Raw genomic sequence first — 23,055 nt, forward strand, 5'->3', positions numbered from 1 at the left:
TACCCGGGATGTTTAATAGACTCTTGTTCGGACAGATTTCAGTGAGTTATTCCTAAAAATTACAGCCTACAATAAAAAAACTACATATTTCCATGCAAAAAATGGTACCGCTTTCAGCACAAAAAATCGGAAAGAATCATACCACTAGGGAGGTTAAGCTTTGTAAGAAAAATAGATTTATTTATTTCAGGTACTTATATAGCTCTGTCAATTTACACAGCGCTTTACATATATATATATATATTGAACATTCACATCAGTTCCTAACCCTCAAGGGGCATACAATCTAAGGTCCCTAACTCACATTCATACATACACATACTAGGGACAGTTTAGACAGGAGCCAATTAACCTACCAGCATGTCTTAGGAGTGTGGAAGGAAACCAGAGCACCCAGAGGAAACCTACGCAAGCACAGGGAGAACATGCAAACTCCATGCAGGAGGCGCCATGGTTGGGAATCGAACCCATGATCTGCAAGGCAGATGTGCTAACCACTAAGCCACTGTGCTGATTGAAGCTGATTGAGGCTGATTGGTTTCTACACAGAACTGCACCAGATTTTGCACTCTCTCTAGTTTTAGTAAATCAACCCCACCGATGATGAGGACCTGACTAGCAGATCTCGGGGAATTATCTTGTTGGAAGGAGATGCTTATTTAACCATGTAGGGTTGTATATTCCATTCTAAGAATAGCACAATTGAAGAATTCATTAATGTAACGTTCCAAGCCCAACCTATGTCTTAAATGATTGTTTGCATGACTAAAATAGATGCAGTCTTTCCATTATAGCTAATAGTAGAAATGGGGGTGGCATGGGTATGGACATTCTGATGTGCTGATCAATGATATGAAGTGTGTGTGAGGTATTTGGTACGTTTTGCTGTGATGTATTCTTGCTGACACACTGTTGATTGTTCATGTCGGTGCTGACGTATGCTATGTTCTGGTTGCACATTTTGTGTTGGCAGGTGTCTGTTTTGCAGTGTAGGTGTGTACGTATTTGTAAGAGCATTACTGTCTGTGTCAATCTTTATTAAAATATTGTAAGATGCCTAAGGCAAAAAGGCACAATCGCTGCACTTCTGGCATTCAACAGGTTTCTCCACCTAGCTATGAACTTTTCTTGCGTTTTTTTTTTTTTAAATTGGCTGCTAGAATTCTTTCCTCTGGGGATATTGACAAAGTCTACTTTTTATGACTTGGTGTCTTCAGAAGTAGGTGGTTGGAACAATTACAAAGCCGTAATGAAGATAAGTGTTCCCTCAAATTTGTCATGGAAATGGGGAGCAAGGAAAAGGTTGCTCCAGTTTTCAAAAGTCACCACTTAAATTAATATAAAAACATTGGGCCACAGAATACTTTTGGGTTGATTAGAATGATTATTCTGCATTAAATGAGCAATAATGGCATTGCTTTTTACTCAGTAGTTCTGTAAAATGTGTTCTCTTGATTTTAGTATCTCACTGCAAGTCTACCAGGCTGATTTGTGTAGCCAAAAATTATCTATTCGGGCTTATTCACATATAGTGTGGTAACTGGCATTTTTATTAATTTTTTTTTTTTTCACTTGAAAAAGCCAGCCACCGCTACAGGATATTTTAAACAATTGTTTTCGTTGTGCCCCGTAGACCCTGTACTGGAGGGGGGTGTAGTGAACTGGGCATTGGCATTTCACATGCAGTGCCTCTCTGTGCACTGTAGTAAGAGACATAAATCAAGTGTCATTTTTTACACTGCAAATGTTAAAACAAAAAAAACAATGAAAAAACCATGCTATGCCCTGAAAACGCATCACACTGCTCCCTTACCACAGCTCATGGTACCTAAAAACTGATAGCTGCCTGCATGCTGAAACGGTGAATTTTGTGTGTAGACAGTGTGAACGAGCCCTTAGTCTCTGTCATTTCTTTGTATTTGGCATAAAAATGTCCGTGTTTTATAGGATTTTTACAATTCAGTAGAACTAACGAAGCTCTAGATGTCGTTTTTCTATGGAGTTAAGGAACCATATAAAAGCCATACCAGTTAAAGCATATTTGGATTGTACGAGATCTGCTTATAGATGTAGATAGATAGATAGATAGAGATATATATACAGTCATGGCCGAAATTGTTGGCACCCTTGATATTTCTCCAGGAAATCATGTATTTCTCACGAAACGTATTGCATTAACACATGTTTTGCTATACACATGTTTATTCCCTTTGTGTGTATTGGGACAAAACAAAAAAAGGGAGGAAAGAAAGCAAATTCGACATAATGTCACACAAACCTCCAAAAATGGGCTGGACAAAAGTATTGGCACCCTTTCACAACTGCGGATAAATAAGAATGTTACAAGCATGTGATGCTCCTGTAAACTCACCTGGGGCAAGTAACAGGTGTGGGCAATATAGAAATCACACCTGAAAGCAGATAAAAAGGAGAGACGTTCACTTAACCTTTGCATTGTGTGTCTGTCTGTGCCACACTAAGCATGGACAACAGAAAGAGGAGACGAGAACTGTCTGAGGACCTGAGAACCAAAATTGTGGCAAAATATCAACAATCTCAAGGTTACAAGTCCATCTCCAGAGAACTAGATTTGCCTTTGTCCACAGTGCGCAACATTATCAAGAAGTTTGCAACCCATGGCACTGTAGCTAATCTCCCTGGTCGTGGACGGATGAGGAAAATTGATGAAAGATTGCAACGCAGAATAGTCCGGATGGTGGATAAGCAGCCCCAAACATGTTCCAAAGACATTCAAGCTGTCCTGCAGGCTCAGGGAGCATCAGTGTCAGCGCGAACTATCCGTCGACATTTAAATGAAATGAAACGCTATGGCAGGAGACCCAGGAGGACCCCACTGCTGACACAGAGACATAAAAAAGCAAGACTACAGTTTGCCAAAATGTACTTGAGTAAGCCAAAAGCCTTCTGGGAAAACGTCTTGTGGACAGATGAGACCAAGATAGAGCTTTTCGGTAAAGCACATCATTCTACTGTTTACCGAAAACGGAATGAGGCCTACAAAGAACAAAACACAGTACCTACGGTAAAATATGGTGGAGGTTCAATGATGTTTTGGGGTTGTTTTGCTGCCTCTGGCACTGGGTGCCTTGACTGTGTGCAAGGCATCATGAAATCTGAGGATTACCAAAGGATTTTGGGTCGCACTGTAGGGCCCAGTGTCAGAAAGCTGGGTTTGCGTCCAAGATCCTGGGTCTTCCAGCAGGACAATGACCCCAAACATACGTCAAAAAGCACTCAGAAATGGATGGCAAAGAAGCGCTGGAGAGTTCTGAAGTGGCCAGCAATGAGCCCAGATCTAAATCCCATTGAACACCTGTGGAGAGATCTTAAAATTGCTGTTGGGAAAAGGTGTCCTTCCAATAAGAGAGACCTGGAGCTGTTTGCAAAGGAAGAGTGGTCCAAAATTCCGGGTGAGAGGTGTCAGAAGCTTATTGATGGTTATAGGAAGCGACTGATTTCAGTTATGTTTTCCAAAGGGTGTGCAACCAAATATTAAGTTAAGGGTGCCAATACTTTTGTCCAGCCCATTTTTGGGGTTTTGTGTGACATTATGTCATATTTGCTTTTCTGCCTCTGTTTTATATTTGTTCCAATACATACAAAGGGAATAAACATGTGTATAGCAAAACATGTGTTAATGCAATACCTTTTTTGTGTGAAATACTTGATTTTCAGGAAAAATATCAAGGGTGCCAACAATTTCGGCCATGACTGTATATACATATATATATGTGTATATATATATGTGTGTGTGTGTGTATATATATATATATATATATATATATGTGTGTGTGTGTGTGTATATGTATGTATGTATATATATATATATATATATATATATATATATATATATAAATACATCTATTTATTTTTAATGTAGATCTAAACTTCTGATACTACTTCTCACATTTCAACCCCTTTTTTGTTCTCTTCATAGCAGGCTTGATTTTTGGCTGTTGCACATAATTAGGTTAGGGTCACCCTTCACAAAACCACTTTTGCTTATTTGTAAACTAGTGACTAAGGCTGGCCTTAAAATCTGTCGAACGAAAATCAAAATTGATGTCTGGTTTTTTGGGAGTTTTTTTTTTTTTTTGCTTGTTTTTTATACAATTGTGCCATCAACTGTTTCAGAATTTTCCCTGTGGAAACAACATTTTCCTATAGTAGAAAAACATTCACATACACTAGAAAAACACACACACTACACTATGGTCTTCTAAATAAGACCTGACAGAACATATTTTTGCTCATGTGCATTTCAGTTTTTTCTTTTGTTTTTTGTGCTTTGAACAAGAACCCTATACACAATTAGAAAATCGTTCTATACAAGTGGAGAAGAGGAATATCTCAAATCTGATGCTTTACTAGAAAAAATTGGACCCTTATAGCAAAAAATTGATTGGGCCCCCATCAGTAATAGATGGTTTGTAATGCAGCCCCCATTTAAACCATTCTAAAATTGATAGTGAATGATGGGCAACCTATCACACACCTCTGTAGAGCCCTGTCATATCCCTTAAAGTGTTACTAAACATACAACAGTAAAATCAGTCTGTATATGCAGTAAAGCATCATTGTTATATTCATGTGGAACCAAAGGAGTTAATCCTCTGCATTGTGTAAAAACGCTGTTTTATCCTGGCTTTTATGATCCTTGCCTTCTTCCAGTGTCCATCTCTTTTCTCCTGATAAGACATATCATGTGGTGACACTCTGCACATGCTCAGTTTGGTGTGTATTGCTAGATAGTTTTATTTTTTTTTTCTTGGGAGAGTGCATGTGATCAGCACTGTCCATATAGAAGTCCAGGATTCTGCATCCTCCTAGAGCATAAAGAAAACTCCTCCTACAAGCTTTAACCAGTGCTCTGCTGAACACTGATAGAAGTCACAAGACTGCTCTAACTGCTGATAGGAAAAGATATTTAGCAGTTTATATTTACTAAAATAATAAAATTTCCATGTTCTGTGTACTGTGGGAGACCAGATATAGTGAATGCAGGGTAACACTTTAAAGTGGAACTAGTGTGTGCGGGTGTGGTGGTTTTTGTTTGTTTTTTTTTGTGTTCCATAGTCAAAACAATGGAAATCCCTCACTATGGTCACCATAACAAGTGTTCACATTAGAGGATTTCCGCTCTATTTTTGTTCTGGTTGGAACACATTTTGAAATTTTTGGTGATTAATGGTAAATGTGACAAATAAAGAAGGATAAATTCCCTATGGAGTACACAAATTCCAATAAAAACCTGATAGGTATTCAAATCCTCTTCTACTCTATACTTAACAGCAAACTTTTTTTTTTTTTTAGTTCTCGATAATTAACAGTGACCATTGTGATTGAACACTTACAAGTTGTACCAATGAAATCTGATTTATCCATTTTATCTGCAGGTGCTCAGACTCTACCCCCCCCCAATGATTTACTGCTCCGTCATGCCTATGCTATGAACTAAAGAGAAGCTTCTCCTTGGGGGGTGGTCAGAATGAAGCTGGTTTTGGATAGATGACTCCATGTGTAGAAAAATCTGCACACTCAACCAATGCGTTGATCCTTTTACGATCCCTTTTCAGACATGGATCAGGCCCTCTGTGCCCCTAGGGTCCCAAATCTGCAGGATGGGCTGCTATGGCTGTAGTTTCTCAGTTGTACAGAATAATATGAACATTCTGACACAGAGGAAGCTAATAGGCTTCCACCACATCAAGCCTAAAAACAGCCATTCCTTACAGCTATAGCATTTCATCCTTTACACTGTCACATTGGGGGACATTTACTAAAACCGCTGCACATGGAATCTGGTACAGCTGTGCATAGTAACCAGTCCGCTTCTAACTTCAGCTTGATCAATTAAGCTTTGACGGAAGCTGATTGGCTACTATGCACCGCTGCAACAGATTCTATGTACACCAGTTTTAGTAAATGCCCCCCCCCCCCCAATTATTGTTGTTTTGGCTGTGTTTTTACTTCTTTTTTTTTTTTTCCCCTTGCTTTTTTCTTTTTTACTTCATTTTTACTGGGCTATTGATTAAACCATAGCTTGTGTGCACTATCATTTGCAATTGGATAAACTTTTCCTTACTGGCAAAGTCCAGGTCTCCTGTGCTTACAACACTTGCCTTGCCTCAGTCTGTAGTTTTGCCAGTGTTTTGTTTGTGTTTTTTCTTTTTTTTTTCTAACCTTACATGACATACTGGAGACAATGTTCAACTTAAAAATGGTGAACAAGCATTTATTTTTAATTTGTCACTATGCTACCCTTAATACTGTGGAAAGTCCTCAGCAACAGAGAACTTGAGAAAAGACAATACAGAACAGAGAAAAATGTTTTCTCATAATACTTAGAATAATTTGGAACCTATGAGGCCAGTCAAACAAGCAGTGCCATAATACATTGACTCTGAAGTGGTGGGTCAGGATGCAGAATTGCTGTTGTTTGAATATCAGATCCCTTAACAGAAGCCATGAGACCAGTAACCCAGCACTGTGTCTTCCCAGCTGAGACTAAGGCCTCCTGCACATGGACATCCAGAGACTACAAAGTCCTCGTACTCAAAATCCCCAGTGCTTTTCCCTGCATGGGGAGCTGCAGGTGTTGTGTACAGCCGCCCGTATAAGTGAGTGGACATAGAAAGCAATTCTGAGATGTTCCAGCTCTTTTTCACTGTATCCAAAACAGAATAATTATTTATAGATGGAAAGGCATATCATAATGAAAGTCTGAATGGTCTTTCTATTACAGCTTTAATTTTAGAAGTCTCTTCTCCATTCAAGTACCCTTCTTTTTTTTTTCCCACTCATTGTGGGCTCTTAACCATGTTGAGTTCCTGAATAGGCAGAAGGTAGAGCTCTTTTTGAGCAGCTGACGTTGATACGTGATTATTATTAATATTATTATTATTATACAGGATTTATATAGCGCCAACAGTTTGCTCAGCACTTTACAATAGAACGGGAGACAATACAGCAACAATACAGTTCAATACAAGAGGGAAAGGAGGGCCCTGCTGTGACCTCATCACCTCTGCTTCCCTGTCCACCACAGAAAGGCAAAGTAGGGGACGGATGGAGGAGCTGTATGACACTTCAAACTGGGAAGGAAGCAGCCTACAAGCACAGGGCTTCTGCATAGCTAGTGAAGTGTCCTTGCTTCTGTGTGTTGACAACCCTGGGCAGATCAGTATTTGCAAGGTGACCAAATAGTGTTGATGGTACTGTACAGAAAATGGTGTCAACATGAGGGGTAAGTTAGGATCAACAGGTAATATCTTTACTGTACATTGGAGTGAGAAAAAGGCATATTGTCATTGGACATTTTTAAAGGAAAACTTAAATTCTACAGTTTTTTTGGCTTCTGCCTTTAAAGTGATTGTAAAAAGATGATTTTCATTTTTAAAAAATAATAAAGCTATTATATTTACCTGCTCTGTGTAATGGTTTTGCACAGAGCAGCCATGATCCTCCTCTTCTCAGGTCCCCCACCAGCTACTTTTTTTTAAAGTAGGAAATGTACAGGATACTACAGCGTAAAGTTCAGAAACAAATTTACAATTGGTTTCCTTTCCTCATCAGTGCCTGGACCCAATACTTCTTCTTCTTCTGATGGTGGCTTTAACATTGCTATGATTGTTATGGCCTGGCTCGTCATTGGTTTTACTCTATACCTGCTCAGACCCAGGAGCCTCCGAGGAGCCAGGGCAACTGGAAAGCCAACTAGCCCACACAACGTGAGTGCTGTACTTCCTATCCATGCATGTCCTTTTGCCTCTACTACACCACTCTTTCCTGTACATATCACTAAACTTTAGTGGACTAAGTAATTGTAACTTTACAAGAGCATTTAAAAAATGCTCTTTTTCTTTTTTTTTTTTATCTGCATTAAACAGTTGTTGGGTTCATCTGATTTTAATCTCATGACATTTTTTTAGCATTGTGTGTATACATTATATATATATGGACTGCCAACCCACAACATTGAATGAGATCATTACTGTTGCTATTTTTGTACTACTGTATAAAAGGTATAACTGTAGCTTCTCTTTTAACCATACTGAAGTGTAGTGTTTTTTGGGTTCCTGAGTTTATTTATACACTGTTGTGCATTGCTTCTACCTGAGGGTTGTTTGTTAGTGACTCCTATGTAAACTTGTGATGCAAACACCCATTGACTGTTAGATCTATCAAGACAACATGTTATTTGTGGAAGGGGTGATGAGCATGCATGTTTTGCTTTGTGGGTTCATTATTGCATCCTACTGTGCCCATACACCCTGTTAGCAAGGAGAGACTAGGTATGGACAAGGAATGACCTGTGCATTCTGGACACTTCAAAACCCACAAATCTACACCAGTTGCTGAGAAAGACATTCAGTGAGTGAAATCACAATTCCATTCCTACTGAGTTTTTAAAACATGAGGGTAAATGCAACCCCCTTGTTGTGCTGGTGTAGGAATTTGTAGACACACTTCACCATTCACAAAGCACTTGCACCAGTCTGAGGATTGGGTGGGCAGAGTGTTTTGCAAACCAACTCCCAGGGATTAATTGCCAATCTGGTACGGTCCTTAATGCTGGACTTAGTACACCACTCAAAGCCAGGTGTAATGTTCCTGAGATCCTCAAATGAAGAAACAGGCTGTCAAGAAGCTCATCCAAAACCATGTATACAGTACATGAAAAAGACACTACTCTCTCAACTAGCCACCATAGTGTGGAAATCAAATCTGCTTCAGCCTACAATAGGCCAAGGGTTGGGAGAGTGGCGTCTTTTCATGTACTGCATTCTGGCACAAACCCTTTAACCCATTGTCAACATGCTCCCATCTCTTTAAATTGGTGTATAGTGCTGAGAAAGTTAAATAATATTATAAGAATAATACTAGGCTGATTCATGGGTGTATGACCCATTCCCGTAACTCATTTCCTTTTCTCTTTCAATTACGTGTTGGAGACACCTAGCACAAATCGCTTAACTGCACTAACCATGTAAATATTAACAAGGTTGGGCTGTAAATAGGAGTAACTGAAGAAAGAATGGTTCACGTTGACTGACATCCAATGAAAATCGTTCTTTTGTGTTTTATTGCAGCATGTGTCCATGAAAAACTAATCTGGCTAGACTGGGCAACAAGAAAAAACATTTTTTTTTATACACTTAAGGCTCTTTATATTTGGCATGAATTTATTTCAGTACAATATAATTGTAATAAGAGTCATAAGAGTAACCCATGAACACTGTATTATCTTTTATCTGCAGGATCACAGTCATGAACCTCCAGCCCCTCCAGTAGACTAGCATCTCCAGGGGCTTTCAAACTGCTACAGTTTTGCACGACCAAATGAAACCAGAATGGCCAGACTACTCTTAACAGTTGACTATTCTTTTCTTTCACTGATGCCGGTAATGGTGTCAAATCTTGAGATGCCAAACAGATCTGGAGTCATCTCTAGTCTTCTCCTTTTTTTTTTTAATAAATACTGAACTTTTTTTTTTTCTTTTTTTCCTTTTCTGGTGTATTTCTTACCTTACAATCCGAAGCAGATTACAATACTGTATTGCTCTTGCATTGCTTATGTCTGTTACTGGACTTTTTAGCCTTAATATATGTTTTCAGACTCTACATTTTGTCATATTCTGTACAATGTTAAATTGTATATGCACATGTGTTTACTGTAATGTAAACATGTCAAAAATAATTACATATGGTGTTGGTTATTAGCATTCAAAGAGGTCACAATAAACAATTACTTCATATGACCAATGCAACTGCAGACCTTGTCTGATTCTGGTTGCATGTAAATGTATTGAGGTTTACGTGGTAGCACAGGCCATTACAGAAAATTATATAAAATAAAATTATAATATAAAATTATATAATATAAAATATTTGTTTTTTACATGTCCTTCACTTTATTTTCCAGCTTTAGAAAGAGGGACCAGTGACCTTTTTGGGGTTTTTTTGTGTAAATATTTCTTCACACTATGCTGTATATGTGTTTTCAGCAGTGGTGGACAACAAGCCAGAAAGTAGAGATCTCACAGTCCTGCAGTTTTTTAAACCTAGTTCCAATCTAAGGTTTAAGAACAAATGAAAGAATAGAAGAAAGAAGATCTATATCTCAGTTTGTTCATGCTCATGGGTCTGGTTAACATCTGAATATTGAAAACCACCTGTACAACAAAGCCTTGTGGTTTCAATGTGCAGGAGGATTCCTACAACTAAATGTAAAGCTGGCCACACAAAGCATACAATGTAACTAGACAATCTCCTGTAGGTTAACTATCAAGTAGATAATTTGACAATCTAACAATACTTGTTTGAAGATTATATCGAATCAGGGAGGTCTTCACACTATACAGTTTTCAGTAACTGTAATGAGAAAGAGCAGATTGTTGTATGTGTACCTTAAAGGCCACCAAATAAATGGATCAAGTTTGGGTTTACTGTTCAAGCTTGAACAAGAAGCTTATGCAATGAAAAATGAAAAAGGGGGAAAAAAATGCACACAAACATGAAAAAGTGTGTTTCCAGTAAAGGAATAACGACTGTTCACTTAGCAAAGTGAACATTTACTATGCTTAGTAGAGTAGCCGAAGCTGTGTTCACTTTGAATAACCAATAATGTACAATAAAAAGTAGACCTGCAATGGGGTACCATTCACAATGAATTGCACAAGTGTATATATATTGTGCATTACTGCACCATAGTGGTGTGAATGGACCCTTGATAAACAGTTTCTACTCCTTGAGTAAATCGGCTCATTGGGGTTAATTATACTAAAACTGGAGAGAGCAAAATCTGGCCCAGCTGTACATGGTAGCCAGTCAGTTTCTTGAATTAAGCTTGGACAACAAAAAATAACAAACCTGGAAGCTAATTTGTTTCTATACAGAGCCACACCAGTTTTTGCACTCTCCAGGTTTAGTAAATCAACCCCATAGCGTTTTAATCCATTGAAGTACGACATTTATTAATGGTAACACAAATATTCAATTCTCAACTAGCTGCCTTTACTTGGCATCTCTATCATATTTACATTCCTTTTTTATGTGTGCATAACTATAGTAATGAGAAATTATTCTGGAATCTTTTATATTTGCAGAAATTAATAACTGCAATGGTATATGCTGAAAATGTTAATTGGACTATTATATAATGTAAATCTTTATAACTGTTATGTAACATGATTGCTTCTTTAATGAAAGGTATAATAATGGTAAATTTGAAATCCCAATAGGATTCTTATAACACAATGTAGGAGCCACCCTTATTGCACTTTTTAAATTCAGTGACATTTCGTATCTGTGTATACCACTTTGTAAAATCTGATTCTAATTTGGAGAATTGTAAACCACTGTATGCTGCTGCATAGCATTCTACAAAACTGTACTAGAAGGTATGTGTACCAGGAAAGTAAATCATGCAAAAAAGTATTTTTCAAACATTGATACAATTTGTAACTCAACATCTCTACCCTTTGTAGTTGTGTGTGTTTTGTTTTTTTGTGTTAAAGTCATGAATGGTTATGGCTGGAAATTGGTATCTGGTGTAATTTAGATGAAGTAAGACTTTTTTTTTCTTGTATAGGAGGCACTGGGGATTATAATAAGTAAAGTATATGTATTTGCATATCACACTGTTCATACTGGGGAGGGGTGCTACAGTTTCTTTCGGCAATCTGGGGCATTTCCTCAGCTTGCCTATGCCTGAGAAGGCAGTTGGTTCCCCAAATGAAACCCACCCCCCAGTTGCTCTTACCTGTAAATAGAGGTACTAGTAAACTGAACTTTTTTTGAGGAAATTTTTGCAGCCTTTTATTAAGTGGTTAATTTTGGGAACAGCAGAGGGGAGTGGTAATGGCTAAAATTTAGTTTCAAATTTTAGACCCCATTACAGCTTTTGGTTCTTAGGACAAAATATTTGTTCTTTTTTTTTTTTTTTTAATCTTGACTATTATGTTAAGCAAGCCTTTTTTTAAGGATGTAAAAAACTATCGGTTTTTCTAAGCCTTCCAAGCAACCTTCAGGTCTAGTCTGGGATTGTTGACTATACAGGGTGGGCCAACAGTAGGTATACATCGCTAAATTATAATGTGGCCCTTGCCTATTTTGCTTTGTTGATATGAGATTATCTTGACATCACCAACAGCATTTGACTGGGTTACTTGGCCATATTGAGTGGCTGCCATGTTCACCTGACTTAACACCTATGGGCTTCTTTTTTGGGGGCATAGCAAAAGGATAAGATTTTTGAAAGGAAGCCTCACACACTGGGCAAACTGAAGGAGTTCATCTCACAAGCGTTTATGGACATTGCTGATACACAGAATTTGTGTGTTACTGTATGTCACAGTGGCAGGGACAGGATCGAGGAATGTATCATCGAGGGAGAGACTAAACCGTGTCAGGAACAGGTTCTGGGGGTGTTGCACCTAAGAGACAAAACATGACCAAGTCAGTAGTGAATAAGTAATTTGGCTATGTTGTTTTTAGTACCTGTAAAATAAAAGAAAACAAATCTAAATGCAAATAAAATGTCATGATCAGTACTGTATACTAACTATTGGCCTACTCTGAAGACTTTGATGAGATTGGTGCCTGTAGTTTTAATTAGAATTTATCTTGCTAGAAATAATGGGGCAGCTGTATCCTTTTGTATGTACATGGTTTGAGCTGCCCCCCTGTTCTTTGCTGCACTACTTGCTGAGACACTGACCTAGAACAGCGAAAGCAGGTGTTTTGTTCATCACCAAGACTATGATATGTGCAAACGATATTAAAGTACACCTTTTACTAAGAGAAATACAGGGCCTGCCACTGTTTACCTCTTCCTGAAATGCAAGTTGCCTGGCTCAAATGCTGTCTATAATTTTTTCAGCCACTTGCCTAAACCTAAGTAGGCATATTAGGAATGTCAGAGTAAAGTCAGAAGTCCTTATCACAGCTCCAAGATGTCAATTGGTTAGCGGTTCTCAAGGAAGGTTTCCTTTAAATTGCCTGTAAATGCAAAAAAAACGAGAAACTAAAGACTAGCCTTTTCAAGCTCAGATTAAAAAATACCCCTGTGTACATAACCGACTGTTTAAAGCAACAGTTAAAGCTGAATTCTGGGAAAAGTATTAGACCTCCCTTGCAGGGAGGCTTCATCTGCCATGCAAGGGTTAACTACTCTGTTATGTCTCCAGGAAGTGGAAAAGCAGTTTTAGTTACCATTTTTAGTTAGTTTAGTTTATCCAAAATTGACTTTCCTTTATGGTTGCTATTAGTCCCCCAAAAGCTTTTTCAGTGCATATGTGGTTAGTATTGTTCATGGTTCTCTAGCTATTTTGATGGTTGACCCTTCCAACCTCTTTCCTATGGCTGGCCTGGCCTTTTCGAAGTGTCCAGACTTGCTCTGGTTTCTGACAGTTGTTTCCAGCCCTGGTTGGTGACATGATCACCAGCGTGAATTATCTTCCCTTAATGGCTGTCATTCCTTTGCTGGGCCAAAATGTTTCACTTCTTGCTCACCAGAAAGTGAAGGACTCTATAGGAGTCTGTTACACCCAAGGTCATATCAGCCAAGTGATTCAGAAGGAATCACTTGGCTGATATGACCTTTACAGTCACCAAACATAAATTGCTGTATCTAAGAGAAGAATGCACAAGTGGACTGGGGAAGGAATCTGACTGTCCTTCCTCTAATTGCCAAAAATGGAGACCTTGACAAATGCAGGAGCTATATACATGGAGAAAAGAGAGCATACTGCCATCCAAAAGCATTCTGAAAATTCCTACCTGCCTCTTTCAGTGTTCCCTGGACAACAAATATTAAATAACCTATCATGAATACCACAAAGCATGAGTAAGTTTGTGTACTAAAGCTCTTCAGCTTTAATATCCAGGCTTGCCCATTGTGTTATGTTACTAATACAGGTACTATGACAAAGCGGACAAATCTACACGGGAATGAACACGCATACCCAAGTCAAACCTCTTTGTGGTTTTGTTACCTTTTATGCAATAGACATGTCACAACTGCCCTGGGTGTATTCCAGTCTGGGGCACTGCCAGCTGCTTTAGCCCCAAGGTTAATCAAATATTGCTATCTTGTTAAACATACTGAGGGACATTCTTGTATTTGAATTCAGATTTTTTTTCCCAGTTATATACTTGCTCTGAGTCAGGCACTTGTTACAGTAGACATTTATAAAACAGATAACAAGTATGCCAATTAAAGTACAATAATTGGTCATTGTCAACTCCAAAAAGATTGTGCATGGTTTATTATTTTTATGCAAGATCCTGATTAGCCATAATGTACATTATCAGCTGGAGGAGCCACTGCATTATACTTTCCTAATAAAACAGACGTCAGTCCATGCGGTATTTGCAGCATATCCAATAAATGAAATGGTCTATGGCTGACCATAGATGGCTCGATCAAAGCAAGTTGTGCTCTTTATTCCAGTTGTGCTGTTACTACTTAGGCTGTTGCTTGTGTGTTTATTAACGAGTAAGGCTTTTGTTGTATACAGAGATGTTGGAAAAATTCTTTGAGAAAAAGGATGATTCCTTGGTCCTTTATAGAGAATAATAGAAAATCTGAAGTGTAGTGAGTATATTGCTGAACAAAGGTTCATGGCAGGTGCTAGCACTCATACATACAGTCATCTTTCTTGTTGCCAGCAGCCCAAGTGTAGTGACAGATGATGTTATGGTAGGCATGTCTGTCCTGGACACCAAGCTAATGTGAGATGACAATACATGGGCCACCTCCCCGAGTGGATGCGCATTTCTCAGGTTTATTCAATAACTGACAGCAAAAGTATAGTAACTCATATAGAAATCGATCATTTTCAGCTTCCTGGAGCCAGATAAGGAAAAATATAAGTTATGATTAAAGGGTAAATTCACCTTTCGTAACATGTTACACCCATATTCAGAGTGTAACATGTTACTATCAGCCGGCCCCTGGTCCCTGCTTTGACAGCTAGCGGGGGATCATCTCCCCCCTCACTAGCTGTCAAATTTTAAAAAGTTTTCTGTGAATGAGAGACTGCAAGTTCTGGCAGTCTTAGTGGATGTCGGCTTGTAGTCCTCAATGAGCTACCACGGCGCTGTGGAGCACCATGGTAGTTCATTCTTTCTCGTACATCCCATCATACAAGCAAGCAGATATACTGACAGATCTGCAGACCTGCATGGCACCAGTGATATGCTGATCGCTGGTACAATACTGTCCAGGCTCCTGCAGACAAAAATAATAAATGCACTTTTTTTTTTTACCTGAAAAAAATATTTTTTACTAAAAGGTGAACTTATCCTTTAGAAATATGGGTTACTGCACTTTCCACTTTGCCTTATTCCTTGAAAAAGTCTGCCCACAATAAGGCCTTTGAGGATAAATACATTTCATGCCTCCCTCCCTCAGCATTTTTGCAATATTTTATATATAGTACCTGATATGTAGTTCCCCTGAGAACTTCACTGTGCAGCAGACTCGCCCAGCGGACCTTCATAATGTTTCCATTGCTGCATCTCATCCCTTCAGCAGGCGATCAGCACATTCCCATTGCACACTGTGATGGAATTGGCTTTGATTGTCAGGGTGCTGTAACAAGAATTGGCTAGAAAAACATGCATGGTCACCACACCTTGGTTCTGTTGTAAAAACAGAGTGTTTATTAAAGCTTTAACAATGGATAATAACACTTTCCACTGTTAAAACATCAATAAACACTTTTTACTAGTTGCCCTCCTAAGGATTTACCCACACCCCCTTCCTAACCAGGCCATTTTTTTGTGATACGGCACTGCGTTACTTTAATTAACAATTGTGCAGTCATGCAACACTGTACATAAATTAAGTTTATGTAATTTTTTTTTTCCACAAATGGATCTTTCTTTTGGTTGTATTTAATCATCTCTGTGGTTTTTATTTTTTGCACTATAAACAAAAAAAGACCGACTATTTTGGGGAAAAAAATGTTTTACTTTTTGCTATAAAATACACAATAAAAATTTTAAATTCAAATTTCTTCATAAATTTAGGACAAAATGTATTCTGCTAAATGTCTTTGCTAAAAATAGCCCAATAAGTGTATATTAATTTGTTTATGTGAAAGTTATAGTGTCTACAAATGGCGGTATAGATACTGGAATTTTATTTTTTTTTATACATTTATATATACTACTAATGACAAAGATCAGCGACTTATAGCAGGACTGCAGTGGGCATTCTGACACTGGGTGGGAACTGTCACTGACATCCCCATTGACACTAATACAGCGATCAGTGCTAATAAAAAGCACTGATACTGTACTATTGACACTGGGCAGGAAGGAGTTAACATCTGGGGCGATCAAAGGGTTAACCATGTGTTGCGTGTGTTTTACTTGCTGTACAGAGAGATGCAAAGCAGCATGTCCATGCTGACAAGAGAGATCTGTACCGTTTACACACAGATTTCTCCCTTCTCAGCCCTGCCAACGAGCACCAAGTCCCAGGTGCGAATCGCTGGCTGGGACCCGGTAATTGATATCCCCAGCAGTCAATAGTGGCGCGGGTAGGGCGGCGCGCGCGCCCCCTACCCAGAAATGCAAATCACGTATATATACACATGATTTTGTACAGCTCTGCTGCCTTGTAGCAGTACTTCTGCTATAGGTTGAAGGGCAAGTGGTTAAATTCTGAAAAGATGCTATGTAGTGACGTGGATGCATTGTGGGCAGGGGCAGACTGACAACTCATGGGGCCCCCAGGCAATAGGGGATCATGGGGCCCCTGTGTCCTTGCCCAAACTCAAAAAAGCCTATGAAAAAGGTACCAGGGGCATCTCATGGGGCCTCCTACTGACCCTGGGCCCTCGGGCAGTGCCCGAGTTTCCAAATGGTCAGTCCGTCCCTGATTGTGGGTAAGTGTATTGTACTATGCAAAAGTTGAAATGGATAACCACATAAAAGTCCACTTACCCTTTAAGCTATAGCCACTAAGGGGCTTATTTACTAAATAGGACAGAGTACAAAGTGCAATAACCAATAGCAACCAATTGGTAAGATATTTTGCATGTTCTGTGGATTATAATCAAACAGCCGATGCTCTTGCACCCTAATGCTGATAAATTAGGGACTGCCAGGTTCTTAAGGTATTTACAGATATCCAAGATTTCAACAGACCCAGCCAATATTGTCAGAGCTGAAAAGGTCCAGCTAATGTATACACCATTCAAAATATATTGTAGGAAATCCCTCTAGGCTATAGACGGTGGTGCCAGTTTTTCCATTCATTCAATGTGGATCACAGTATGGAGCTGGACATAATCCTTTCTACCTAATCAACTCATTGTGACTTGTCCCAAAGGCATCTATTTGATATTGTTAGTAGCCCAAATACTGTCTGTTGTACAAAGCTGTTACGTTTTTAATGCCTTCCTAGAGGCACAGTACAGGTAGTTTACAACATTTTAAATCAGCCATATGCATTCAAAACCGGCTCAAACACAAGGAAAATCAACACAATGATGATTTTTAGCAGAAATAGAACTTCTGATTGTTAAATTAGCCTCACATTTTCGTCTATTCATGTTAGTTTGGCATTCAGTAATTCATAGCTTTTCATTTTCACGTGCTCATAAAATGTGTAGAGTCAGCAAATTGACGCTGGAGGGATCATTTACAGAAAGTAGAAAAACAGGACAGAAAATGTAAAGCAGACAGATGAGTTTGTGTTCTAAGGTAGTGGAGCTGCATACATTCAGTCAAGGTGGCAAGAGACTATTTAAGAGTTGGGTGTGTGTGCACCAGCTGACCGCTGAAAGCTGTCTTTTTTTTAGATACAACTCTAAACATGAATTTTAATGTTCATAATTATGTCTCTGAAGTACAGAGCGGGAGAGGAGATGCTACCAGTAGTGGTTCATCTGCTGGGAATTGTAGAGATTAGAAACGATTTCACATCTGTTTGAATGGGTACAACCAGACTGCTTATGATGAGGAAGGTGGTCTTAAAGGAACCAAAAAGCTCCCCACTTAAAAAACCAGTAGAGTCCCACAATGAGTAGTCTGTTCCTCATTTTGGGGTAGTGGGCAGAGCCATACAAATCATTCCTTCATTCCATTTTGGCCAACTTTACATCCTGAATGACTAGTTTATAGAAAAGATACAGCTTAATAATATAGGGCTATTTTTTTTAAACTGCATACAGTTATTTCAGGCTAGTTGGTCATCAAGCCGCTCCGTGAGGATGTCGTATGACGAAACGTGTAGGGCGGAGCTTGGATAGACGTGATGTCAGGACGCTCCCTGGTACTGTCAGCAGTGTCCGAGGTGAGCCGGGCTCGTCTATTGTTTTGGTCTATGCAGATTTACTTATGCAGATTATGCTGGTGTCGGCCGGGACACCTTGTTTGTGAGTGGATTCTGTCTTTTAATAAATGTGATTGGTTTTAAACATGCTGCACCATCATGTCCTTTTTTTATATCTGAGTGTGGTTCCAATATCCATGGTGGAAATGATGATCATATAAAAGGTTTCCATGTATGCGGGCTGGTGGGCTGCAGACTATTACTCTTAGAGTCTGGATATCTCCTACAACTGCAGAGTATTGCTTCTAGAGTCTGGATATCCCCTACAATCATCGCTCCCAGAGCAACAGCGCTTATGCTGATTTCTAATTTGATCAGCATATAGCTCTGGTGAGTTCATTCATTTCATCTGGTGGTGGAGTTTGATCACGGTGTTATTATTCCCACAATATTTTTCAGAGTTATATTATGTTTGGACTTTATACTTGGACACATTTTTTGATTATGTAGCACGATTAAGTTGATTGATTTCTTTCTACATTATGTATGATTTAGTGCATCCCTATATTTATTTATAGTTGGTCATCATCATTACACTTTCTGGAAACCATGGATTCTATGGAATAGTGGTTATGGACCTACACAATGATACAACCAGACAGGTTATGGATACAGTAGGCTAAAAGGAACCAGAGTTCACCCATATAATTAGTATAGAACATAGTAGAGACTTTCACATCTGTTTGATCCTTGCTTTGATGCCAACAATAAAATATAAAAAATGGTTGCTTGGGTTACTGCACTTTTTACATTCCCTTTGTCTCATTTAAAAAAGTTTAAACACAGACAAGAACCAGTGAATTGATTACAAAACTTACGAAGTTACATTCACCCAGTCCACTTTGTCTTTTTTCACATCAATAAATGCAAACATTCAGCCTAGGTTCACACTTCTGTGGTGCAGCATATCGCATGTAATATGCACAGGAACCGCACTGCGTTCCTGTGCAAATAACATGTGAATTCTCTGTGGGTTGGCATTGCCTGCGCACCATTCTGCTCACCCTCTACTGTTCATGTGCAATTAATATGAACACAAATAGATTTTCACTTCTACCCTGGAAGCCTTTACAGCACTGTTTCTCAACCTTTTTTCAGTGAAGGCACCCTTTAAAATCATGAACGGTCCGGAGGCACCCTTTTAAAATGATGATAAAATGATTCTAACATGGGGTGCCTCTAGACTGTAGATTATTTTAAAAGGGCACCATTCAAAAATGTGAAAAAATATTCTAATAGTTTTATATAACACAGCAACATCCACACATGTAGGACACCCAACATTGGAGGTGATTTATTCTTCCAAAGCAAATACACTTTTGCACACTGGTACTGACTAGTATTCCAATGTTTCTCTTCTCCCTCAGTTTTTCTCCATCACTGAGCTAATGTGACCCCAGCACTGATGGAGAGGGGCAGGGGAGGGTCAAACTAGGATGCAGTGCAGGCAGCTGACATCCTCCTTATCAACTGATGATGTCATTGGTTGTCAGGCTGTTGGCTAGAAGGTCATAATGGTGCACAATGAAAACTATGGCTTTGTGTAACTAAAAGGCAGGCTTGTTCCACCCGCTAGATTGTATACAAGTTTTGGGAAATTTTTAGACATTTTTGCCAAGGCACCCCTGAAGAAACACCCTGGTTGAGAAAGGCTGCTTTACAGTATATGTGTGGCGTTTAATATTTTTCATTGGTAAGACAAATTCCTAATCTCCAGCTACATAAGAAACAATGTACAGATCTCTGTTCATAGGCTTTGCCATCCTCCTGGCCTTATTTTATAAACACTGAGATCAGAGAGGAATTATTGCTAGGGGGGGTGTAACCCTCATTTATGTCTAGGGAGCCCACCATCTGGCCTAGCATCAGAAATGTATTGCTACACAGTACAGGCATCTTTCTGTTGCTGCAAATTTATAAATATATTTGCTGTTTCCATTTTCTTTTTTTAATAAAACTGGAGAATGCAAAATCTGGTGCAGCTGTGCATAGAAACCAATCGTCTTCCAGATTTTATTGCCAAAGCTTAATTGAACAAGCTGAAGTAAGAAGCTGATTGGCTGCCATACACAGTGGTGCCAGACTCTGCACTCTTCAGTTTTAATAAATAAACCCCAATGCATGTCATAAAGTGAACTCTCTTTAAGAATATGCATGCTGCCATTACAGACCTTTCTGAAAATACCAGTTGCCTGAGCAACCTGGCCTAGATGAAACATAATGGCAAATTTGACCACATACTGAAGCCAGAGGATCACCATGGCTGCCAGTCAACTAGCATTTTAGATGTTGGCCAATAATGACAACCTACAGTTTTTTCTCTTGACACAATTTCCTTAAATGTAAATGATAATCCGGGATTATGGGTCTTTTTCTTTAATTTGCAGTAATCCATTAGAAGACTTGACAAAGAAGTGAACAGCTAATCGTTCCGTGATGTATAAATGAAATGTCTGTGTTACTCTATATATTCCTCTGCCAAACATTGCTGATTGTGCCGTGTAGACTATGAAGAATTGAGTACAAGCCAAGCTGTACTATGCACTTTCTATTATACAATAAACAATGATTCTATTTTGGTCTTTTTTTTTGTGCTACAAATAAATATATCCTAAATGTAACAAATAAGTAGAGTTTCCAGCTAATACTGTGTCAGGCTATGTTCACACCTGTGCATTTTTTTGTGCTTTTTGCAAAAACGCACTACGGTCCATTTAAAATGGTTTCCTATGGAACACGTTCACATCTATGCTTTTTTGAGCTGCTGCATTTTTGGAGAGGGTTGGGGACTTTTTTAAAAAGCAGCATTTTTGCTACAATAGAGTTCAATGGAGAAGCTGCTAAAATGCATGGTAGTGTGTTTTTTCCGCGTTTTGAATTTTTATTCTGCCCAGCAACAAAAAAAAATTCTACTTTATCCAAGAAAAAATCTGAACAAAACGCATCAAAAAAATGCGTGTAGAAAAACCCAAAATAAACTGCAAAAAGCACTAGAGAAAGCATCAAACGTAAAATGCATATATGTGAACCAATCCTAAGTGAGAGGTTGGGACACCCCAAAATATTTCACGTTTTAACTGTTTCCCCCATCCTTTTTTTCTGCAGCCATTGCTGATGCCAGACGTGCAACTCTACCACTGGCGATCTTGCTGCTGGCAATTTGTCAAAATCACGAGCAGCAGGATCACCAAGACGCTGCCTGTCTTTCCCTATGGAATCACTTCCACTGTGGCTGAGGCAGTGAGATGTTGCTTGCGATTCAGGCCAGTCTCTAGTGGCAGAATTGCCTCTCTGACTTCTACAACCCACCCTTCCTTTGCAAAATTTCTAACCTTTTAGGCCTCGTTCACACGGACGGTTACTTGCATGCCCTGTGCAGGTCCATGTTTTGTTGGCATGTTGAGCTGAAAACCCTATCAGTGTCTTTTGGGACACGCAGTAGCACAGACACAGCCGCTGTGTCCCAATGTGACATCTGTGCAGATGCACGGCCCTGAACGCACCCAAAGTGAGTTTGGGGACATGTGCCTACACCCATAGAGATGCCATATTGGGACACGGGCGGTAATCCATGCAGCCATGTCTCCCAATAGACATCTATGGGACTGCTATCATGGGGGTGCATGCAACACCTGTGCAAAACATGGCCTTGGATAGGACACACAAGTAATTGGCTATGTGAAGGCCATGAAGACAAGTGTATTTTTTTACATATATTGCAGTAAATAAATTAGTATAAAGAATTTCTTTATGTGATATTTAGTTTTTAAAAGGTTGGTCTTCCATAAGTTTTCATGGTATTAAACACTGGAGGTGCAATCACTCCAATGCAGTAAGGCACGGGTGTCAAACTGGTGGCCCTCCAGCTGTTGTCAAACTACAAGTCCCATGAGGCATTGCAAGTTTGACAGTTACAAGCATGACTCCCAAAGGCAAAAGCATGATGGGACTTGTAGTTTTACATCAGCTGGAGGGCCGCCAGTTTGACACCCTTGCACTAAGGCAATGCATCTCGGACACACATGCTGTACAGCACACACAACATATTGTAAAGTATAACCATGCTTAGTGGGCCATTGCATTGGAAATAATGCTGCATGGCTGTTTTTATTTGTTTTTTCCTGTTTTGGAGTAATGGCAGTCCTTTTATTTGAAGGAATATGTAAACCCAACATTTCATATTCTTGATACGTGCCTGTTGTACCTTGTATGAAAAAGTATCCTGTTCACTTTGTACTGCTTCCTTTGTGCATAATCCCTGGTGTTCCTTGCACAAAAAAACTCACTCCACTAGGCACAACACAGCGTGGTCAATTTTCTGGCTGTGCAGAGAACTTAGCTTGATCTCCTCCAATCATCAGACTTCTGCTGACATGCCCCCCTGTATAGCCATTCACTAGGAAGACCAATGTACTGCTGTTTCTCCTCCCTTAGTTATTTGAGCTCCTTTTTGTAGCTGAGAACAGAGTGTATGTGATCACTTATCTGAAAGGGGGGTATTTATATTTTTTTTATATGTACGAGGTAGTATCAAAAAGTTTCAAGGAAACCAGCGCTCAAATCTTCATGCTGGCTGGGAGTACTGTAGCTGTCATTCATTGAGGTGCAGCCCTTAGAAGATCTGGAAATCTTGTTACTGGTGAAAAAAAGCAGAACATGGCACATTCTCTTAATGCAATACC

General features: G+C 39.2%; 1 protein-coding gene across 1 annotated transcript in view; it reads left to right on the forward strand.

The window, feature by feature from the left end:
- SMIM14 (small integral membrane protein 14) overlaps positions 1-11,492 on the forward strand; it is a 56,405-nt gene extending 44,913 nt beyond the window's left edge. The window contains exons 4-5 of the mRNA XM_089654030.1: positions 7,597-7,751; positions 9,282-11,492. Coding sequence (XP_089510156.1) covers positions 7,597-7,751; positions 9,282-9,320 — 194 coding nt within the window. The 3' untranslated portion in view covers positions 9,321-11,492. The remainder of the gene's footprint in view (positions 1-7,596; positions 7,752-9,281) is intronic.
- The last annotated feature ends 11,563 nt before the right edge of the window (positions 11,493-23,055 follow it).

Source organism: Staurois parvus, unplaced genomic scaffold (assembly GCF_062004578.1).
Source record: "Staurois parvus isolate SC_StPar_1 unplaced genomic scaffold, SC_StPar_1.0 ptg000734l, whole genome shotgun sequence".
Classification (NCBI taxonomy): Eukaryota; Metazoa; Chordata; class Amphibia; order Anura; family Ranidae; genus Staurois; species Staurois parvus.